The sequence below is a fragment of the Notolepis coatsorum genome (assembly GCF_963971535.1).
Source record: "Notolepis coatsorum genome assembly, chromosome: 16".
Taxonomy (NCBI): domain Eukaryota; kingdom Metazoa; phylum Chordata; class Actinopteri; order Aulopiformes; family Paralepididae; genus Notolepis; species Notolepis coatsorum.
The window spans coordinates 14,389,441-14,414,311 of NC_140180.1; the positions used below are offsets into that span (position 1 = coordinate 14,389,441).

General features: G+C 43.4%; 1 protein-coding gene across 1 annotated transcript; it reads right to left on the reverse strand.

Moving 5' to 3' along the window:
• Positions 1–304: 304 nt before the first annotated feature.
• LOC311242854 (myozenin-2) lies at positions 305–24,632 on the reverse strand. Its single transcript, XM_084331912.1, has 6 exons — positions 24,528–24,632; positions 23,210–23,297; positions 18,540–18,697; positions 10,273–10,414; positions 7,317–7,500; positions 305–614 (listed from the first exon to the last, which is right to left on the reverse strand). Exons 2-6 carry the CDS (start codon positions 23,286–23,288, stop codon positions 440–442), a joined length of 738 nt encoding a protein of 245 aa, XP_084188038.1. The 5' UTR covers positions 23,289–23,297; positions 24,528–24,632; the 3' UTR covers positions 305–439.
• Between the last annotated feature and the right edge of the window lie 239 nt (positions 24,633–24,871).

Below are 24,871 nucleotides of genomic sequence, written 5' to 3' on the forward strand. Positions count from 1 at the left end.
AAGAGGAAGGGCATTTTAAGGACCCCGGAGAGGGGTGTGATGAAGAAGGGCGGGGGCAAGTGTTGGCGGCCCGTGAGAGTTGCTGTCGTGGGAGAAGAGGAGGAAACCGGGGATAATGCGAAGAAGATCCTCTGTCATCATCCGAACCCGGCCGGGGGCCGAGTGGCCTCGCCCCGGCATCAACCTGGATAGTGACCAGATGACAATGAATTCAGATGGCCTCAGTCGGCCTCCACCGCGGCTGACTTCACAGGCAATTACATCGCACTTAAGTAAGTGTTTTCTTACTTATAAGCCGAGGGGCGTCATATTTCAATGTGGATGGGGTGGAGAGAGGGGAGCAATCACGGTGCTTCTAGTCTCTTTTTGCCCGTCGGTCAACCGGGCTGCGTAGAAGGGAGTTTTGGAGTGACCGGCTTTTAGTCGTGGTGGAACCCCCTCACAGTTCGCTCGACTCTGCGGTGTAGTCGGCGCCCCATCCCCGGGGCGCCCGGTTGAAGTTGGGCCGTAGGCGCATGGTGACGCCGGGCATCTCCCGGGGCTCCGGGGCCTCGAAGCCCGTCACCGGAATCACCCTCTGACTGGACATCATGCCCCCAAACGGCATGGCAGATCTGAGAGAAAGAGAGGGTTAGAGGTGAACATGTGAGCAGGGACGTGCACAGGATTTTAGAGGGGCAGGTGGTCAAAGGCTGAAAAGGGCACTATAAGTGTGTGCCAACTGCCAAGCTAGCGCGATATTTGGGGGCCCCCCCTTTTTATGCTTTTTGGGGGTTTTTGGTGATCAAATATTGAATATTGAACTATAATAATCAGTGCAGGAGCTCACTTATCCCTGAAAGACACTTTTATCACTGACTTAAAAGGCCCATACATCTCCATAAATGTTCAGGGGGGAGGGAATAAGTGCTATACCCTACAGACACCAAGAAGTGCTGTATATTCTGTATTGTTTAATAAATGCATTTTTTATTCCAATCCCGATTTGTATTTGAGATTCCCAAATCCCATCGGACTTGACTTCTTCGTGTCCCTCAGTGAGTGTAATACCAGCATTCAACTGTATGCGCCACACGGTTTCTATCATCATCAATCATCACCACCCACGCTATGCAAAAAATATATAGGTCCGCGGAGAGGCACGCTGAGGAGGCCGTGCAAACTGCAATGGAATACGGGGCATCTCTCTCTCTCTTTACCTAATATTTTGATTCTATCCTGACATTTTTCAGTTGGAAGGGCAGTCTATATGCGCAACGGTAAAAAATGTAATTGTCTTTTTTTTTAAGGGCACTTTTTTATGAGGCACAAACGGGCAGGTGCTCGAGCACCCCTTGGGCTCTATGTGTGCACGTGCCTGCATGTGAGAGTGGGTCAGGAGGTAGAGCGGTGTCTGTTAATCAGAAGGTTCCCGGTTCGATTCCCGCTCCTCCCGGCGGGGCAGCGTGTCGATGTGTCCTTGAGCAAGACACTTAACCCCTAATTGCACCCTAACGGCACCTTGCATGGTCGCCTCCTCCTCCGCCGTCTGTGTGTGAATGGGTGAATGTGCGAAAATTGTAAAGCACTTATGGATAAAAGCGCTATATAAATGCACCATTTATTGTTATTGATTTAACCTTGGGCAAAAGTGAGATAGAATCTTGAATGTTGCGTTGACCGTGCGAGTGAGTCTGTTAGTAGTGAGATATCTCGCCTACGTCATCTTAAAGAATAACCCCCGGGTATCATATATTTCACACTTTCCACTTAAAGTAGGAAGCTTTTCGGGGCGACACACGACACCCTTCATACAATGCATAGTTAAGTAATGACTCTGACTTCTTGCGGTTCTGTAAATACGCTCTGAGGATTTCAGGATGACTCATCCTGGCACGGGTGACAAGAAGGTTAGAGTACATCGTTTTTTTTTTCTTTTTTCATCCCACTTGATTTGCCACGCATGGTTCGCCTGACCATCGGTTCAGCCCCCAGAGTTAATTAACGCTACATAATATCATAATGAAGACTCCAGAGTGTAGAATAATCCGTCCACGAGGGGTTTTGCTACTTAGTTACCAGCTGGCAACACAGTGATTGACAGTGACCTAATTAAGTTGTGTCTTCTTGAGTGTGTCTCTATTTATCCCCCCCCCCCCTCTCTCTCTCCCTCCCTATGTGCCCCCCTCCTTCTCCCTCTCTCTCTCCATCCCCCCTCCATCACCTCTCCTTCACTGTCTATGCCGAAGTGAGCTTTCGTTCTGCACATTGCCTGTGATGTCTCTCTCTCTCTCTCTCTCTCTCTTCCTCTCTCTCTCTCCCCCCATGTGCCCCTCTCTTCCCCCTCTCTCCATCCCCTCTCTCTCTCTCTCTCTCTCTCTCTCTCTCTCTCTCTCTCTCTCTCTCTCTCTCTCTCTCTATCCGCTCTCACTCACTGTCTCTATGCCGAAGTTAGCTTTTGTTCTGCGCATTGCCTGTGATATCTCTCTCTCTCTCTCTCTCTCTCTCTCTCTCTCTCTCTCTCTCTCTCTCTCTCTCTCTCTCTCTCTCTCTCTCTCTCTCTCCCTATGTGTCCCCCTCCTTTCTCCCTCTATCCCTCCCCCCTCTCTCTCCATCCCCTCTCTCTCTCTCTCTCTCTCTCTCTCCATCCCCTCTCCCCCACTGTCTCTATGCCGAAGTTAGCTTTTGTTCTGCGCATTGCCTGTCTCTCTCTCTCCTTTCCCATGTGCTCCCTCTTTTCTCCCTCTATCCCTCCCCCCTCTCTCTCTCCATCCCCCCTCTCTCTCTCCATCCCCCCCCTCTCTCTCTCCATCCCCTCTCCATCCTCTCTCCCTCACTGTCTCTATGCCCAAGTTAGTGTTTGTTCTGCGCATTCTCTCTCTCTCTCTCTCTCTCTCTCTCTCTCTCTCTCTCTCTCTCTCTCTCTCTCTCTCTCCCCCTCCCTCCCAGCTATGCCCTGTGTGATGCAATGCCGTGTGCGCCAGCAGGGAAAGGTGACTCTCCTTAGTGCGTAATCTGTCTTTATGGATCTGAAAGACACGTTGAAGTCGAGGCGGCTCGTCTTCCCGGGGTCTGAAAGGCACGTAGAGCCTCCGGGCGGATCGGCTTCCCAGAAATCCGCTGCTAAAATAGCCACCGGACAAGCGGAGTCCAAGGAGGTGCGAGCCAGAGGTGGGATATCGCTTTTCAAATCCAGTGGAAACATGGGCGGAAGCCGAGGAGAACCTAATTTAAGAGATGATTGTGATAGATTCCATCTACAGAAACAAGACGCGTTGAACATGGCCCGGCGGGCCTCTTAAAGGAACACGCCCAACATTTTGGGAAATATTAGCTTACCGCCTTCTCCAGAGAGAGACAAGAAGATAGATACCAGTTTCCTCTCTGTGCGTTCAGTAGAACGCTATCTGGCTGCACGTTAGCCTAGCTTAGCACAATGAATGGAAGCGGACAGTGCCGGTTAGCCTGGGCATTGTCCAACTAACACCTCTCCAGAAGGCTAACCGGCCATGTCCGCTTCCATTCATTGTGCTAAGCTAGGCTAACGTGCAGCCAGATAGCTTTCTACTGAACGCACAGAGAGGAAACTGGTGTCTATCTTCTTGTCTCTCTCTGGAGAAGACAATGAGCTAATTTCCCAAAATGTTGGCGTGTTCCTTTAAGCCCCTGCTTCCAAATGACCAGGCCGTGATAACTTGGGCTATTGTACACACTGCCAGCCTTATATTATTAGTGCTTAATTCATATTTAGTGCTCAGATCAGATTTTTTTGTTTGTTCGGCTGTTCACATTCGTTTTTTAAATGTGGCCAAGATCAGATTCCCGTGTGAACTGGTCACGCTCCCGAACTGACCCACATGCACATTAATGAACAATAACGAAGATGGATTTAAACATGGAGGACACTGGAAGTCACAGTTTATGGTTTAATTTATAAGTTGATGTGCAGTGGAGGCCAGATAATTCATGAGCAGATGATAATTGGGGCGAGGAGGAGGAGGAGGTGAAAGAGCCATTTCTTCTTTTAATATGCTTTCAAACACAGCGGTTAGGATACGACCACTCAAGTTTTGCTTGTACATCGCCCCAAATACTTATACAGTAAGGTAAACACCTCACTGTCCCTCCACTGACCGCCTCCATCACAGCTGTCTTCCATGTTTGTATCCACTGAGTGACTCCCACCACAGAACTGTGACGAATGTCAATCTAGAGTAGAGATGTAAAAGTGGCACGAATTCTGATATGACTGTTCAGATTGGGGTCGACTCGCAATGCAAAAAAAAATCAGATGGCTCAAATCAGAATTGAAAAGATCAGATTCCACGTGATTTGTGCTTTTCACACTGTCGTGAAAGAATCAGAGTCACAAAAAAAATTATCGGATTTGGGCCACTTTTCGCCCTGCAGTGTGCACGTAGCCTTACTTCAGGGTGGCGATATCGGTTTTCTCTCTAACAGTCAGTGGACCTTGGCTTTGATATTCCCAGACCTTCGTTGCCTTCTGACGATACCTGTGATCCTCGCAGGCGGCAGCTCCTTTACCTGTTGAAGCTGCGGTAGTTGGCAGGCTGGAGCATAGATATATATCACTAGATGATGACTCACCCGCGCGCTGCTGGCCAACGGAGACCGACGTTGCCACATGGCGGCCATCTTGCGTGGGTGGAGCAGCACGCCCACTCATAACATGCATGTCTATGGTGCATGTAGGGGAGACCGGGGGACATTGTCACACTTTTTACTCTAGTGTGAATTGCTCATAATTAGGGATGTCCGATATTATCGGCCGATATCGGCAGTAAAATGTGATATCGGAAAATATCGGTATCGGTTAAAAAAATTAAATAAACAATAACAATATTTGTTATATATATATCCAGTGAAATGATTAGTTACCTGAAATTATTCAGTTTTTTGTAGTGGGAAACCCTGCATATATCGGTATCGGTTGATATCGGTATCGGAAATTAAGAGTTGGACAATATCGGAATATCGGTATCGGTAAAAAAGCCAATATCGAGCATCCCTAACTTTAACCCTTTCACTACTAGCTAAACCAACGCGGTCGCGACACACGTTTCAACGGCATCCCTACTCATAATCAAAACATCTTTCAATAGTCATTCCTACATTAAATTGAAGCTTAAGATGTTGGCTTGAAATGTGTATCCCTCTCATTTTTCAACGTATTGTAACAAAGAGTTAATAATCAGTAATCACCTATCAAAGACACTCTGACACGTTGTGACAACCAACCCCATCATGGGGATGGTTGTCACACACTATGGGGTTGGTTGTCACCATGTGTTTTAAAACTTTTAATGGGAAAATCTTAAAAAGAAGACAAGATTTAGATTTCAGATAATGATTGAAGAAGTGCGTCTTTAGTCGACGGCGAAAGATTGGACGGGTTTCGGCTGTCCTAACTGGGGTGGGTAGTTAATTCCACCATTGTGGGGCAAGGACTGAGAATGGACAAGAAGGCAGAACTAAATTTGAAAGTTTAATTGCATTGACAAGTTGACAAATACATAACTTAAAGCATCTTAATGAACATAAACAGGAAACACATCTTTAGGCCATCCTATATAACAAAATAAGAACACAATAAATCGGCCTAACAATAATAGCCTACACAACATGTGACAACCAACCCCAAAGAAAATGTGACGACCAACCCCAACTGGAATGTCTTGATAGTATCGAGGCTAACAGCCATCTAACAACTAGTTAGCTAGCTAACAACAATCTAAACTATAGCTATCCCTTCACACTTTTTAAGGGTAATAATTGTTTCATTATAAACCAATTGTGTAAAAGCCTAGAAGAAAAATACTGAGGAGCGGAATATTTACAAATGGACATGAAAAACACAAAAAGTCCTCTCACCTCAAATTCAGCTGTTTCACTCCAAATATGACAATGTAGGTGAACTCTGACCCCAATTCTGGACATTTAAATACCAAAGTATGGGAGACAGGATCCTCTGGTGGTGAAATATAATGAATGTGACAACCTACCCGTGTGACAACGTCCCCCGTTCTATAACCATAGCTTGCTAAATGTTCAACCATTTGGTTTGTTAAAAACGTCAGAGATGTAGTTATCCCACTGCATACTTAACACTTTGGGTGCCGGAAAACGCCTAAACACGTCATTCCCGGCCATGCTCAAGTTGCCGAAGACGCTTTACAGCGTCTTTAATATCAATATTTCAAAAATCTGGGATCGGATTCATATTTCCCCTCCGCTGGCCTGAGATCCACCAGGAGGACCCACTGAGCTCTCTGGCGGTTCAGGAGCGCCATCTGGTGGCCGATCGGCGCAATCGCTTAACAGGAAGTGCCGTAGAGGTTGTGCTGGTCGGCCGTATTACTTCCGGGCACTCGCTATGAGGTCCCGGGACTCGATCTCGACACACTACATAGCGATCGATTGCCAATAACTCGATAAACAACATGATTTGGACGTATATACCATTATACAAGCTGGAGATGGACCGGGTAAATCGACATCCCATAATGGTAAAATTTCTACTCTACAATGATCGCCCAACGGCGCGCGGAGACTGGGGTGAGTTTTAGCGTGTAAAATTACTGTCTTCGATACTAACTGCTATTATCAACATTTGACCCACATTAGATGATTGGTATAACGCTGCCCACGGAATTATAAACGCCCCCTAGCCCATCCGGTCAACATCAGATGACGTGTAGTAACTTCTAGAAGTACGTCTAGTTGGAATTTTTTATATCGCGCTGATTGCCATAAAACTGTATTGCATCATCAATATAATGTATTTGGGGCTATATATCACGTTCTGGAGAAAGCTGCAGAAAGAGATGAAAACATACTTATACATTAGACCATACTTTACTATGAATATGTGAATGAAAAAGTTTAACGTTGCTACACAATGAACAATACATATAGGACTTTGAATGGGCCCTAATAATGGCAATGTAGCAATAGAATTTAAAAAGTTATAGCCCTGCAAAGAAGGGGACTTTCTCTATAGACAAATAGAGCCGGCAACCTACGGTTGATAATGAATTTAACCCATGGCAGCCAAAGTGATGGACTTTCATATGAAATTATTATTTTTTTTTAATAAAAAGGAATCTTCCGAGCAGGACTCATAGCCACGTCAATAACGTTTGTAATAAACCAAACCATTTGTAAATCCGTCAAGATTTCAGCGAGAGTATTTTTGTTTGTGCATACCTTAAAGCAGTAGTCCACTCAAGCAAGATGGCCGCCGGTGAAATACGCGTTAGACTCCGCCTTGAGCCATCTATATCTATGGGCTGGAGGCTGTGGGGCAGCTCCTTTACCTGTTGAAGCTGCGGTAGTTTCCGGGCTGCAGGCTGTGGGGCGCCTCGGGCAGCCGGGCGTGGAGGGCGGTGATGAGCTCGTCGCCGTGCCCCAGAGCTTCACTCCAGGGGGAACAATAGGATTTGGGGATGATCGTCACGTTGAACTTCTCGTGGGGTATCTCCTTCAGAGGGCCGGAATACCCTGGCGGAAAGGTCGAAGGGCAAACGTCAGCCTGTGATGGGTGTAAAGTACTTGAATAATTGTACTTTGTTACAATACTTAAGTACTGTTTTGGGGGATTTGTACTTTACTCAAGTATTATTAGGTTTGTATACTTGTACTTTTACTCGATTACATTTCAGAGAGAAAAAACATACTTTTTACTCCTTGCATTTAAAATGCAGCCCTACAAAGTACAAATCTCGCTGGTCCAACCATTTTAATTAGTATATTTGTTTCTCTGGCCCAACTAAAGTTAACGTTATTAATCCTGCAGCCGCACTTTATTTAAAAACAGCCAATCAAATCCCCATCAATGGAAAATTAACCCGCCCATACCCATGCTGATTGGTCCTTGTGCAAGACCAGAAAGCGGGGATCTTTGATTAAACACCTGCTATCAGAATAATAGACAGTCAGAGTGACAACAAGCTACAGAAGATGGCCACAAATGATAGTATGAGTGATGAAGAGGACGAAACGGAACATTTCTTTGTTTTTACTTTTACTTTTTAGTACTTAAGTACATTTAAAAGTAGAACGTTTTTTTTTAACTTTTACTCAAGTGTGTTTTTAGCCAGTTACTCTGACTTTTACTTGAGTAAGATTTTGAGATGGTACCCATACTTTCACTTAAGTATAATTTCTGGGTACTTTTTACACCCCTGCCATGTGTGACAACAGCGGTCCTCTATATAGCTCTCTAATATGGTCTAATATGCACAAAAGCCTGTTTGATGCCACTCTTGGCAACGAGAGCCGCTCTGTAAATCTCAGTGTGAAGCTGATACACTCAAGCAGGCCATGGTTCAGTCAGGCTGGAAGCGGCGTCTGGTGTGTCGGGAGAGAATACTGACACATAACAGCTCTCGGAAACTTCTCTGCTCTCAGACCTGAGAGTACCAATACAACAATTAACTATAGTAATACCTATAGTTAGGGCTGGGCGATATGGCCTAAAAATAAAATCTCGGATTAAAAAAATTAAAGAAATCCGATTTTAATCGATTATTTTTTCTCTTGAAAACTAGAAACGCCAAGGAAATCATTCAAATAACCTTTGTTTTTATTTGACACAAAAAAAATAATCAAACCAAGATGAATTTTCCTATTGGGATTGAAGTGCAAACCTAACTCACAGCCCTATGTTCCCATAGACCTATGTTCCCTCAGCCAGCCCTATGTTCCCTCAGCCCTATGTTCTCACAGCCAGTGGTGCGTTATTGAAATCAACTGGGATTGCACGCACCTAATGGTGCCACGTGCAAGCGCGCTCCCGGCGCATTTAATGTCCCCTCGCTTGAGCACAGACTACAGACAGTGCCTAATTGCCTCTACGAATGGAATGTAACACATGTCATTCACAACAAGTTAGGTGTGAATATCTGAGAACGTATTTAACACACCTGACGACCGGCGCTATTGATATGCAAATAGCGAGTACTTATCTGGGCTTGCACGTAGTGCACCCCCGTCCCATGAAGAACGCATGCCTGCTCACAGCCCTATGTTTCTACAGCCCTATGTTCCCACAGCCCTATGTTCTCACAGCCCTATGTTTCTACAGCCCTATGTTCCCATAGACCTATGTTCCCTCAGCCCTATGTTCCCACAGCCCTATGTTCCCTCAGCCCTATGTTCACACAGCCCTATGTTCTCACAGCCCTATGTTCTCACAGCCCTATGTTCTCACAGCCCTATGTTCCCACAGACCTATGTTCTCACAGCCCTATGTTCCCATAGACCTATGTTCCCTCAGACCTATGTTCCCTCAGCCATATGTTCCCACAGCCCTATGTTCTCACAGCCCTATGTTTCTACAGCCCTATGTTCACACAGCCCTATGTTCACACATAATCTTGATAGGAGGATAATCTTGATAGGAGGAGAAATGCGGGTACATAGGTCTGAGGGTCGGCAACCTGCGGCTCCGGATTAAATTATAATAATAAAAATAGCAGAAAATTCAAACGGGTAATAATTAAAAAACAATTACATATTGTGGTGACTTGATAGATCATTAAGGTTCTAAACCAACCCATAGACACTAGAGTGTCTAGTTTCAGAGTTTCCTGCAGGGTATTCCACGATGTAGGGGCAGAAAAGCCAAAAGCAGATCTACCAAGTTCAGTACAAACTCTAGGCACTCTAAGTGTAAGCCAAAAACTGGATTGTGTAATAATAATAATAATAATAATAATTAATAATTCATTTTATTTGTATAGCGCTTCTCAGGAACCCGAAGTCGCTGACAATAGGCAGAGAAACAGAGAAAAACAAAGAAACAAAAGGAACATAAGACCACGGGGGAAACAGGGAAAACAGCATGAGATACACAGAAACATAAAGCCACAGTAACAAACATCAAAACAGGTTGGGGGGGGGGTTAAGGTTGGGGAAGGTTGAAGCCTAGGGCGAACAGGTGGGTTTTGAGGCGGGATTTGAAGGTGGAGATTGGGGGAGTCTCTGATGGTCTGAGGGAGGGAGTTCCAGAGTCGAGGTGCAGTGCGCGAGAAGGCCCGATCACCAAAGTTTTTAAGTTTGGATGACGGGACAGTGAGGGAAGCAGTGGAGGAGGACCGGAAGGAACGGGTGGGGCGGTAAGGAAGAAGGAGGTCACACAGGTAGGGGGGGGGGGCAGGCTATGGAGGGCTTTGAAGGTGAGGAGTAGTGTTTTGAAGTTGATGCGTTGATGTGTACGACAGGGTCCAGTGGTCCTGTAATGAGGTGATCGTTCCTGGTCTGACCGTTTACCTGGAGCGATGACCTCAGGACTGCCCTTCCTCGCCACAGTCCTCTGCAGGTTGAGGACCAGGCTGTGTTTTCCAGGGACAGGGAAGGCCTCGTTCTCCTTCCCTCCCTGCGGGCCGGGTTCTGAGGTGATCTGGGGGGGCATCTGTGGAAGACAGGGAGAAGTTTGACTTCTATAGATGGTGGAATGTTTGATCAGGGTATCTGCGGGGTATTAAAAAGTATCAAATTCATAATACAAAGGTATTAAAAAGTCTTAAGTTTAATTTGCACGGGTATTACATTTGGGGGGGGGGGGGGGGGGGGGGGGGCATCCCGACTGTCGGGAGATGAAATACCGGGAGCTTGGTGTGTCTGGAGAGATCTGTTGCCGTCTAGGATTATAAGAATTGAGTCACGGCCCCAATGTCCTCAACAGAAGTTAAGATATGATAAGATATTCCTTTTTTGATCCCCTTGGGGAAATTTGGGTGTCATAGCAGCGTGGGGGAGGAGAGGTACAGGTATGGGCAGGGTAATAGTAGAAATACATGAATATAGGCAATAGAATTAGATCTGAATATAAAAATTAGAAAAAATAAGCAGTGTAAACAATAATAATTAACTCTGAATATAAAGATATGAAAAAAATAAGCAGTGTAAACAATATAATTAACTCTGGATATAAAAATATGAAAGAATAAACAGTATAAACAATATAATTAACTCTGAATATAGAAAACCATAAACCATCTCTTACGATGCGAGTTGTCTCCTAGTGGTACTGATTGGAAACCAATTTTGAATATTTCTATGACAACACTGACCCATCCTCCTCTTATAATCCTAGGTTGCAGTTTGCTTGAACAGCTTGCATAGTGTTCCATCGTTCTGACGACTAGGTTGCAGTATTTACTAATAATATCAGGAACTGACAAATCAAATGTTGTCTATTTCAAGGTTATTATAGTCAACTAAAACTAAACCATCACTTACCGTCCAGTGAGACAAGAAGATAGATACCAGTTTCCTCCCTGTGCGTTCAGTAGCAAGTTATCTGGCTACACGTTAGCCTAGCTCAGCACAATGAATGGAAGCAGATGCGTAGTGGCTAGCTTAAGGCTAGCTGGAGTTTTAGCTAGGCTAGACGCTATGCATCCGCATCCTGTATCTTGTCTCACTCTGGAGAAGACGGTAAGTGCATTCCCCGTAATGTTTGTGTCCTTTAACTCATTGATCGCAGTGGATTAGCCTTATCCTGTGGTAGTATTGTCACGCTGTAAACGATGGGAGTTAGTCACCTTGTTTGTAGAGCTAAATCTACATTCTATATTATAGCCATGGATACAATACTATAGTCATTTGACAATGAGTTTCTTCCGGTCAAGATGCAAAAAAGAGATCATTTTTCCATCCATATGTTCCCGTGTTATACCGTGGTGAATATAAGTATGGTTTTCGAGCGGTCTAGGGTAATTCATGAAATGCTTAGTTATGGCAGTATACGTCGATTCCATTGTAGACGTTGCCGTTTCTTGCCTGAACCCGCTATTGTTCCGGAATCAAATCTACATCATAGGTATTATGTTCCATCATGAATGCATGAAAGGGGGGGGGGGGGGGGGTCGTTTCTGATTATTTGATTGTCGGTAACGGCATTCGTATTCAACACTAAAAACGCTTATCAGCCCGATCGGTACAAAAGCCTTGCAGGATCAAGCTAAAATGTATGTCAAATCGTCCTTACCTGCGACCGGGAGTATTCCAAAAACAATATTCCAATTTCTTGATCGCCGGGCTTCAATGTAACCGTCAGAACCGTTCGTCTTGCCCAACAAGGAAAAATGTTACCCGAAACCCTTGGCCATCCCACAGCCCAGGATACAATGTTAGAAAGGGTGCTCGATACCACCGTCTAGCGTGATGCGGCCGGTATTGCACCTAGGCATTCTCAATGCGATTCCAAATGTTAACCCCGAGTCAGTGAGCCTGTAATGAATAGAAATATCGAATAAAAGAAATAACGATCAAATAACGAGTATACTTGTTGTGTGCGTTCAACGATTGGCGGCCAATAACGAGTATAATCGTTGTTGGCAGTGAATGTGTTAACAAATACAAATAAATACTAGACTGGACAAAATTAAAACAAACAAACTATATTGTGTATTTAGAAAAGGATTTTTTCTTTTTTTAATATATAGAAAAGTCTTTAGTTTTAGTCTTTGTTAATTTGGTCATATGTGTCAACACAACAAGCATGAGGAGGCTATGTTGATTGAGACTGGGATGATACAATGAAAGCTAAACTGAAACAAGCAAACCACACTTTGTAAACTAACTGAAACTAAAAGACCAAAAATATAAAAAATAAAAACAAATGAAAAATACGAAACTATAACAACCCCGGTCCATTCTAAAATGCTGTGTTGAGACCGCAGCCTTATGCAATAATAAAAAAGCTCTGCTGTTTTCTTTTTACTGTGTATTATTCCATTTTTTGATTTGTAGCTGTTTACCCATGAGCACCCTCCTCACTGAGATGGGAGACAGCGATAGTCTGTACCACGCTAATTATCCACATATATCACATAGAGAATCATGTGGTAAACAAGGTGCGACTCGTGCATTAGTTCCCACGTCTCACGCCCCATACGCACAGCGCAGCAGAAAGTGAGAGGATGGGGGGGGTTTCATAAGCCATCAGCCTGCTCATAAATCCTGCATACTAACAAGCCGCTAATATCCAACACCTTCCTGTCAGGCAGACAGGTTGATGATGTTTGTATGAGTAGGTTGCAGTCAGCTCAGGGAATGAGCTGAGTCAGTAATGTACTCTCTCTCTCTGTGTGTGTGTGTGTGTGTGTGTGTGTGTGTGTGTGTGTGTGCGTGTGCGCGTGCATGTGCGTGCGTGCTTGCGTGTGCATGCGCATGCATGTATCTCTCTCTGTGTTTACATGTGTCTGTAACCTTGTTGCATTGGTTTTTCTTTTGCCCCCATTGAATCAAGTAAACAGGACAGAGGGTGAATTTGAAATATCAAGTTTTCATCGCTCCTATTTCGTCGACTCAACTCAAAAGAGCCTACGCGGTGTGCGTCTGTCTCTCTGTCCGTCTCTTACATTTACATTTAATCATTTAGCTGACACTTATCCAAAGCGACTTCTGAGTTCTGTACAACAAGTCACCAGGAAGGGTACATCTCTGGCAGCTAAGGGTCAGTGGCGTTGTTCGTCAAATAGTGTCGAACTTGAGTGTATAGTAGTATAGACATAATTAGCATGATAGGTAGTAGTATACGTATAGTAGAATAGCAGTGAGGTACAGGTACATAATAGTAAAAATACAGGTAGTAGTATAAGCATAGTAGTAAGGTACATAATAGTAAAACGATGGGTATAAGTATAGTAGCATAGCAGTAAGGTACATCATAGTAAAAAGATAGGTAGTAATATAAGTATAGTAGCATAGTAGTAAGGTACATAATAGTAAAAAGATAGGTAGTAGTATAAGTATAGCAGTAAGGTACATCATAGTAAAAAGATAGGTAGTAGTAAAAAGATAGGTAGTGTAGTAGAAGTATAGTAGTAAGGAGCACTCATTCAAGGGACTATGCTTGCACCTCATGGTACCAAAGCACCTCAAAGGCGCTAAAAACAAGATTACAAACATCACAAAACAAACTGGTCAGACTACTATACTTGACCTTACCCCTAGAACCCACCTCACCCCTGCCCACTTTGACAACCTAGGATGACTTAGAGTAGACGACAGAGTACAACAACTTGCAATGGGCCTGGTCTACAAGATACACTACACGACCAAGGTACCCATGTACATGTCAAAATAATTCCCGAAGGTCAGTGAATACCACGATCACAACACCAGAGGGAGCTCCACAAATCATGTTAAACCCAGATTCGGCTCAAACAAGGGACTAAACACGTTTCGCAATTATGCCACATCAATGTGGAACGCCCTACCCAAAGCTGTAAAGGAATGTGAATCCCTACCAGGGTTTCCGTTAGAAAAAATTGTTGCCGGTCTCAGGGTCCGGTAGATTTAAATGAGAGAAATTCCGGTCAGAGTTTATTGACCTTAAAAACAATTGATAGGGGGAGCTCCAGTAGCTCACCACGTACCGCGAGTGCTATTTCAGCGCCGTGGACAACCGTGCTCGTCACGGATCTGGGGCTGAGCGAGTTCGAATCCCGGACTGCAGCCGTGCCTTTCCCAGAGTGTCTTCCCCCCCATCTGAACCCTTTCAGCCTGCTTCTGTCGGTCGAACTTGACCAAGTATAAATGCGATAAACGTATAAAAGAGCCAGGGAAATGGCCAAAGTTAAAAAAAAAAAAAAACAATTGATAGGCAGGCTATATAAAGAATGACATCCTCAAGGCATGTAGATTTATAATATTTTAACTTAAAACTAGGCTACTTTTGCGTATACAGTCATTATATTCCAAATAAAATAAGTCCTGAGACTCCGTGCTGCTGCCGACTTTAAATCAAATAGGTGTCTGTGGGCAGTCGGCCCGACATTAATAAACAGCAGTCTGTTATAATCACATTTTTATGAGCTAACGAATTCCATTATATTGGACATTTGTATTAATTATATCAAGCGAAAGAAAGAGAGAGACGGCAACATTATCGTGGGTTTGCGTGAGGAATCTCCACCTCCCAACAACTTATTTGCGAGAGTATGCCGCTGCAGAGCAGCAGATTCAGCTGTTTTCAGGCTCTATCTGGGGACTGCTCAGCAGCGCCCCCCACCCAACAGCTGAATTGCCAATGGCTGAATTGGAGTACTGCACTGTGTGGGCACAGCTGGGTGGGTTGTGCGGCTCTGCAGCTGCACATGCACTCGCAAATCTAGCAGAAAGCTCCCGCTGACAACAGCGTTGTTAGACCTGCTTGGTGAAGCAACGATGAAACAAATGTAATGATTGTTTCGTTCATCGCATAGGCTATTTAATTTTAGCCTATTTTAATACAATTCAAATAATCAAATTGTGCTTTTTTTTTTTAAACTTTGACCAGTCACCTGGTTCTTTTAGCGTTTATCGCTTTTTCTTCTCATTCATACTTGGTCAAGTTCGACCGACAGAAGCAGGCTGAAAGGGTTCAGATGGGGGGGTAGACACTCTGGGAAAGGCACGGCTGCCGTCCGGGATTCGAACGCGCTCAGCCCCAGATCCGCGCGAGCGCGGTTGTCCACGGCGCTGAAATAGCACTCGCGGTACGTGGTGAGCTACTGGAGCTCCCCTATCAAATTGTGCTTAGAGGGAATTATTTTCACCGGACATTAAGACAGGAGAGATTAAATATGTCGGACTTCAACAGATTTTGCCGGTCAAATACCGGTAATTACCGGACAACGGAAACCCTGATCCCTACCCACATTCAAAACCGCTCATAACACTTTCCGTGCCACTCACGAGATTTCTCTGTTTTTTTTATAGGTGGTTGCTAGCCACTCACGAGATTTCTCGGATTTTTTTTTTTTTTTTTAGCGATCTGAAAAATTATTGCATCACCCGAGCCTACCCGAGTATAGCCGAGGGGCGCCGGTGATCACTGTGGAAAAAAGCGCCCCCTGTCGTCTCCTAGATGACATAAGTGATTTTGGAATGGACTCAATGAAAATGAATGGGGAAAAAAATCCGGTACTCCACATTTTCCAGTTCACTGATCCAGCCGGGGTTACCACAGTTCATTCTGGAACCTCAGATCCCTGCTGATCATGGAGATCTACAGTATCGCGTTGGATCCATACACGTATAATTTCTTTCGAATGGTGATCAGGAATTGGAATATACCAGTTGGATACCATCTGATGTCAGGTAAGGACTCTATGTTATCAGTGTTAGGATAATCAGAGTAAGTTTGATGAAGTTATAAGCTGTTTTGTGAAATGTCTTCTTTCGGTTTCACTGTAAAAGTCCGTGAGGAAATCAACGGAGCGATTATCCGTGCGCGGCCGTAATGTGCTTGCGTGCACGTATAATATTGATCATCTAGCGTTTATTTGAAAACGATTCATAAAAAGGCCGACGAATATCAACGTTGTGGAATATTCCACTAAAAGACGATTTTCATAGAATGCTCCAGAATGAGCTGTTTTTTATATCAAAACGGGGGCTTTTCTAACTGCTCTGAAACGGAAACGACGCGATAAAAAAACAATCTGCCTTGACAGCACTGACTGGAAAATAGTCTTTGATAATGCGATGGGCAGATTAGACACATAGCCATAATTTAAAACATAGATTAGGCAATATTAACGTTAACATTGGCGCCGATGGTGGCATTCAGCCGGTAAAACGGAAAACCAGGCGTGGCGCTCAAAGTGTTAAAGAGCACCTACGGGAGGCTGCAATTCGAAACTGGCCACCGTAAATGTCCAAACCCCCCACCCCCTCCTAATAGACAGTCTCCTCCCCACCGCATGTATATATTCTCTCCCCACCGTATGTATATTTCTCTCCCACCCACCCACCCCCTCCAAATGTACAGTCTCCTCCCCACCGTATGTATATTTCTCTCCCACCCACCCACCCCCTCCTAATGTACAGTCCCCTCCCCATCATATGTATATACTCTGTCAGGATCTATGGGTAACAGTACTGTATATTTGAATACCGTTTGTCACAAATGTATCAGTACTAAATACCTGTATGTCCCTATGCCATAAATGTCATGTATGTTGTATATGTCATAAATGTCAATATGAATTGAAAATGGGGGACCCTGATTTTATGCCCCCTTAACAAGTTAGCAGAGTTATAATGCTAAGCAGGAAAGTGTTGCATCAAGTTCAAGGCCATATAATTCTTAATTTTTAATATTTTTAAAAAAGAATTCTTTTCAGGAAGAGCACTAAGAGCATAACCTCAATATATCTGTAAAAGATTACAACTATTTCCGAATTGTAACCACTTATCTTCCCGTTTGTTTGATAGTAAATCCTTTATGACAAAAAAACGCAGAAATCTGCATTTATTTCACATTTATACACGTTTTCAACCCCATATTACAGCGTGGAAAACATGCACCAAGTCCGTGTGAAAAATAATCTGTCTTTATATTTACAAATTTACAAATAATTCGGTCAGAAATAGCGTAACTAATAACGTTAGTAAGCACTGCTTATTGCTTATTATGTCCGCGGGTTACAGTAAATGTTTCTCCCGGTACATTCTGAAGAGCACACTGATGTCTGCTGAAGAACCAGCCCTCTTCCGCATATTAGTGAGAGCAGAGCCGCGCGGTAGTAGTATAAGTATAGCAGTAAGGTACATAATAGTAAAAAGATGGGTAGTGTAGTAGAAGTATAGTAGTACGGTACATAATAGTAAAAATATAGGTAGTAGTATAAGTATAGCAGTAAGGTACATAATAGTAAAAAGATGGGTAGTGTAGTAGAAGTATAGTAGTAAGGTACATAATAGTAAAAAGATAGGTAGTAGTATAAGTATAGCAGTAAGGTACATAATAGTAAAAAGATAGGTAGTGTAGTATAAGTATAGCAGTAAGGTACATACTAGTAAAAAGATAGGTAGTAGTATAAGTATAGTAGTAAGGTACATAATAGTAAAAAGATAGGTAGTAGTATAAGTATAGCAGTAAGGTACATAATAGTAAAAAGATGGGTAGTGTAGTAGAAGTATAGTAGTAAGGTACATAATAGTAAAAAGATAGGTAGTAGTATAAGTAGTAGTAAGGTACATAATAGTAAAAAGATGGGTAGTGTAGTAGAAGTATAGTAGTAAGGTACATAATAGTAAAAAGACAGGTAGTAGTATAAGTATAGCAGTAAGGTACATAATAGTAAAAAGATGGGTAGTGTAGTAGAAGTATAGTAGTACGGTACATAATAGTAAAAATATAGGTAGTAGTATAGGTATAGCAGTAAGGTACATGATAGTAAAAAGATAGGTAGTGTAGTAGAAGTGTAGTAGTAAGGTACATAATAGTAAAAAGATAGGTAGTAGTATAAGTATAGCAGTAAGGTACATAATAGTAAAAAGATAGGTAGTGTAGTAGAAGTGTAGTAGTAAGGTACATAATAGTAAAAAGATAGGTAGTATAAGTATAGTAACACAGCAGTAAGGTACATAATAGTAAAAAGACAGGTAGTATAAGTATAGTAACAGCAGTAAGGTACATAATAGTAAAAAGACAGGTAGTATAAGTATAGTAACAGCAGTAAGGTACATAATAGTAAAAAGACAGGTAAGTATAGTAACAGCAGTAAGGTACAGGTAAGTAAGAAGGTTCCTCTCACGCTGTAGTTGGCCTGGTTGACGGTGTTCTCCAGGGTGAACCGCTCCACTCTCTTCTGCCTCTCCTGGAACATCAGCGAGCCTCTGTTGGACGGCAGGTTGAGCTCCTCCAACATCACGTCTCGGGGGACGCTGACCTTCTTGCCCAGGTCCAGGCCCTCTGGCGATACAACGCATGAGCGGGGTCACACTTTATGCTGATCGTCTTCGACTGTATCTACGTTTACATTTTTACATTTAAGAAAACTGTCAAATATAAGGTGAGGTGATACATAAATATAAAACTTTATTATAATCCTAATTATATTTTATTATAATATAACTATTACAACCGTGACAAAAATAAAAAATGTGTATACGTTTTACTGTTATGCATGCTATGTTATGTTATGTTATGTTATGTTATGTTATGTTATGTTGTTGTTGATGTTATGTTGTGTTCCATCATCCATGTGGTGTATTGTCGCAGCTACCACCTGCACCGTGCTCAAATTCCACCGGCCTGGCCGTGTGGCAATAAAAGAAACTTGAACTTGAACTTGAACTTGAACTTGAACTGTACACTATAACTATGACACGTCCGTAACCTTTTGTTTTTGCAAAATTATGTACTGAATTATGTTTTTTTATAATGTAATGTAAAAATGCAATATAAGCCTCTGCTTCAGCCTATACCTTTCCGGTCGTTTTCTATCTTTTTTTTAATGAATTTCCTACTACTGTACATTGCTTTGTAAAAGAAGACCAAAATAAAAATCATTCATTCATTCATTTTTACATTTTGTCATTTAGCTGACGCTTGTATCCAAAGCGACTTACAAGTTCTATGCAACAAGTCATCAGGAAGGGTACAACTCTTTCAGCTGAGTAACAATGTTCATCAAACAGTTTCGAACTTGGGTGCTGCAGTGTTGAGTGCATAGTAGTAGAGACATATTAGTATAGTAGGTATCAATATAGACCAGGAAGATTATTTAGTGTAAAAGTGCACGATAGTAGAATACAGTACGAAGGTTAGTCCCCCCCCCCTCCCTTTCAGATATTGATTGAAGAAGTGTGTTTTTACTCGACCCGCGAAAGGTTGGTCGGGTTTCAGCTGTCCTAACTGTGGTGGGAAGTTCGTTCCACCATTGTGGAGCAAGGACCGAGAATAGCCGTCTTCTCTTTGATGATCCAAATACGTATAACCTTTTCAAAGATTTTACCGCATTATATTTATTAATAGTCATAACGAATAGTCGCCAATGCACTGGCAGACAAGGTCAAGTCCAATGACAAGTCAGTTCATAAGAGACTCCATATCAAGTAAGTTGACCTCATGTTATGATGAATTGAAAATGGGGGACCCTGATGGAAACAAGACGAAAGTCTTTCTCTGGTCTGCATCCTCTTAACAATTGTATGTATTGAGCTGTACTGTACTGTACCCATTCTGCAATCTGTTAATAAACTTTTCAATCAATCAATCAATCAATCATGTACTATGGAGATTAAAACCTCTCCGGGTAGAGACGGTTTCACTGGACGTCTCTTGCTAGGGAACATTTTGCACCCAAATGTATTTTCTCATTTTCCTGTCAACTATTGCATTGTTGTATTGTCAACAGGAAATACACTTTTAGAATGTTATTGTTACACTTTGAAACCGTCTATAGGGTTTTCTCATTATAATCCCATATGTGAGATCACACACCCGAACGGGTTACAGTATTATTGTATATTTCAATAACTATACTTAAAAAATAATCAGTAAGTATCACACTCCAGGAAAGGACTTCAGAACACAGGTGTAGGAGCCATAATGTGAGTTTCAGTATTCTCTATAGGTGTTGTATGATTAGTTGTACTGTCACTTTAGGTGCATGGTGGACATGTTCACAGGGGTTTGGCGCTAATGGGAGTGTTCATATGGAATTTCATTCACCTTTTCACTTGGTTGACAGTTTTAAGGAAAGAGGGGGTGAGATTGGAGCGCATCATTTCTATTGACCGCAAATGCAAGATCGTATTACAAGAACGCAACAGTATCAGTATTAGTGTATGTAATTAAGTGTATTTCGTCTGTTTCATAAAGCAAAAGAATAAAAGCTTGAAAAGCATATTCTGGACGTGGAACGGAATTATTTTACGACGCGCGTCAAAGTGTTTGTACTCCTCTGCTTAGCCTCTCGACACGACTTGTTTATTATGACAGCCTACTGCCGCAACAACAGGATTAAATTGGTCAAACCCTCTTGAGGAAGTTTATTCGTCAATTGCCGTCACAGCTCTCAAAAGATGATTCATCCTCCCGATCCTACTAAATCGACCTCTTTTATAGTGAAATTTACGTCACATTGTCATAGCCTCTTGGCTTGGCTACTTGTGTGTGTGTGTGTGTGTGTATGACCCTTTTTGTTATGTACATTTCTGTGTGGAGCTAGATGACCTTGACTGACTTTTGTGTGTATGTGGCGTTTGTGTGTATGTGGCTCTATTGCGAAATGTGTGAGTGTGTGTCATCATCAAAAGAGGACAGAAACAGAGACGTACATATTATGTGTTGATAATGTATAGGCCTTTTGTAGATATATAGGGGAAACAGTTTCGCCACCACATAACATAGATGGGAAGGAAGGACAATGACAGATGCAACATTCGGGAACTAATAAAGAACATCAACAGCTTCTCTTATTTTATGGGCTCGCATCGTTCCAGCGAAGTGCGTTCCTCTTCAAACAGGGGCATAGTTTGATATTACAACCGAAGGCATCAAATGTAATCGAGCCAGACATCCAAGCACATTGATTCCCTCCCAGGGGCCACACGCAGGGGGACGTAGTAGCGACCGATCCCAAAGGGCCTCAGCAGGCAGTTGAACTGGAGTGAATGCAGAGAACTCTCCCCGGGGGGCAGGCGTTCCTCCACCTGGGGCGCCATCCAGATTGCTTTTGTTTGTTTATTGTCCGCCGCTGATGATAAGCCAGCTGGGCCTTTATGTCGGCATGTTCAAGGCAACTCCCAAAGGTTATCAAGCGCTCTAATTACTGTGAGCCTTAAAGAAACACTTATACCCAACGATTATAATTCCTTTTTTATGGTATGCCTCCATGGTGAACGGTAGAATTCAAATGGCGGGGGGGGGGGGGGGGGGGGGGGGGGGATTTTAACAACGGCAAAACTATATCGACACGTCTGTTTACAAACGATCAAACACACCACTCTGTATATTCCAAGTGTCGTTTATCCAGTCGTATGTTCAGAACTGTACACAAACACGTACACATGTGCTGACAAAACATTTACGGATAAGTACTGTTTTGTTTGCATGCGTATAGGGCCTTTCGGTTGGTTAAAATAATACTCCACCTAAATAACAAAAGGTGATTCATTATGCTCATAATCTCACACATAGTCCAAAAATGATCAACTGTTTTGTACAGAAGAATTTGGTTTGAGAGTTATTGAGTTAAAATGAGTCGACAAAATTATGTTATTTGTTATTCCAGGACATCATGCATCTGAACTATTTAAGTCAATAACTCTCAAACAACATTATTTTGTACAAGACGAGTTTATAGGTATAGGTATACATACATGTATGTGTGAGATTATGAGCATAATTAATCACCTTTATTTTTGGGGTGGAATGAAATACGTACATTTCTGGACTATTATCACTAATTAGCTCAAGTCAACACCTCTATGTTTGGGTTATTCAGAGCCGTCCCCAGACCTTTGGGGGCCCAGTAGGCGGCCCGTCCCGTTTGACCTCAAATCAGCGTGATGAATGACGTTTCGAGCTGGCCCTCTGATTGGCTGACCTCCCTACAGCCAATTAAATAACCAGCAGGGCCTTGATTCAATTATATAATTACTCATTCGGCAGTCATACTAAGGTTTATTTTGATCCATCTTTCAAAAGAATCATTCTGATTGGTCGGGGGGCCCTATTAAGGAAGGCGGGGCCTTCGGACACAGTGCCTGATCTGCCCGGTGGCCAGGACAGCCCTGGTGTTATTACACCAGTGGAGAGGGCTTGAAATAGTCTTTGAGATTACGTTGAGCGGTATGTCATATTTGTTGTGGTCCAGCCAGGGTTGCATGGGTAACTAAGTGTATAAATAGGATCTTTTGGACGGAGTCGCTCTCATAAAAAAGGGACCTCTCTCTCTCTCTCTCTCTCTCTCTCTCTCTCTCTCTCTCTCTCTCTCTCTCTCTCTCTCTCTCTCTCTCTCTCTCTCTCTCTCTCTCTCTCTCTCTCTCTCTCTCTCTCTCTCTCTCTCTCTCTCTCTCTCTCTCTCGGGGTTCAGGGAATGTCTGTGGGATATGCCAGCCGCTGGGAGCTGCCTCGGATGTGCCTGCATAAAAATCCAACAGTAGGGGTCACATTTGACTGATATCAAGGGGGCCTAATTTCAAAGCCCAGCTGGCAAAATCGGTGTTGGACAATAAACAAAGCACTGATCATATTGCCCCAGGTGGAACGCCTGGCCTGGCCTGCCCTGCCCGCAGACGCAGAGAGTCCTCTGCGCGCTCACCTCACATCAACCTGCATTGGGGGCTCCGGGGAGAGTCGGTCGCAACCCCATCGTCATTCTGTGTATCCATGACCTGCCTTGAATTCTGGGATTCAAACCAAATCAAATGAATGTAGTTCAATCCAATCCAATCGTTCATCATCATCACCCACCTCCCCTGGCCTCCCGGCAGAGAGCCTTGGCCTGCTGCATCCTCGCCTTGGCCAGGTCCACGTGCCCCGTCTGCAGCATCGCCTTCCCCTTTTAGAAAGAGATGAATGAATGAATGAATGAAATTTATTTAAAATGGACACCACAGCCACATTGGACCAGCCACAGTGGACAGACCAGATGCGCTGTTTTGCGTGTTTATAGCAGTGCTAGTGCTAGTTTTCGACACCAGTCCATTGAGGCTTTTCTAAAATATATAATAAAATCAACGGTAAGATACAGAATTAAAATCACAAATCAGAACAAGTAGTTATCAGAGCAAGAGTCCATGATCAAAACAACAAAACCAGTCCGCGTCTACATTATGTGAGTCCTCTGCTGAAGACGTTGGCATTGGACTCCAGTTTTAAGCCAGTAGGCAGAGAGAATGATGTTATTTACGAGGGTATAATAACGTAGTGATGATATATAATAAGGATATAACAATAATAATAATGATAATAATGTATTTATATTATTAACACAGTTGGGATACCGCACGAGAAATCGGGTCATGTCATCATATCAAGTTCACACTTTTATGTCACGAGTTATTAATAGAACGCTTATGCCGCTTAAAAGCCTCAATGCAGGGATTTCGTGAATCTAGACATTTCTCATCCTATACTCCACATGTGGCTCTCGTTTTTTTGTGAAAGTATAGATTATCCCCGACGAAGGCAGCGGGGTCGCTGTCGGAACGTTTGTTTTTGTGACGTCTTCGTGAGCGTCTGTGTGCCGTGGCCGCTGGCATGTGGAGGGAGGCTCGTCGTGGCCATGTGGACGCTCATCGCTTCCTTCTGTTCGGTCTCCTCAGCCGGCAGGTAACAGGCACAGGTGTGCATTTCCTCTATTCGATATTTTTATGAATGAAAACGTAAAAGAAAAAGGTTTCACGTTCCCTATACATTTTAAACCAGGGTTTTTAGTCAGTTCTGTTGAAATAAAATAAAAACCATAACAATTATTTGGGCTCTCTATAAATTATCCTTTGATTTGGTCTTAAACCACTAATGTTAAAAACACTCGTGTGATTTCTGTCCGTACAATAACAATAACTGGGAAATCAAGGCTGTCGATGGCCACGTCGTTAAAACATTCCGGGAATCATTTAAACGCACGGGATTCCGCGCCTACTTTGCCATCATCCCTCACAAAACCCCTCGTTGCGGGTCCTCGACATGCAATAAAAATAAAAGACACACTTATTCACCATGACGACTCTTATATACGCCACGTCAACAACATCCCGCACGCTGCCCCTAGAGTCAGCCATCTTACCTGTGTGTCCTTGGCCGTGGAGATAGAGGACCTAGGTGGAGTGTTGTCGTGTTGTTGGTTTATCCTGTGTGCCGGAGCGTGGGATGCTCTGTTGTCCCAACTAAAGCTCCTGTGCGGGGGGGGGGGGGTCTGGGTCCTACTGCACCCCCCTGGATGCCCCGGTCGCTTAGCTCACCGGGTTATTTAAGCTGGGGGTGAGAGGGTGGGTGAGGATGGGTGGACTGGAGGGAGCATGGAGGCATTAGGGGGGGGGGGGGGGGGGGTAATGAGTGGGAAGAGGGGGGGGATAAAGATTTACATCCTGACCACCAGTGTCCCTGACTCCCCGATGATAAAAATATGAT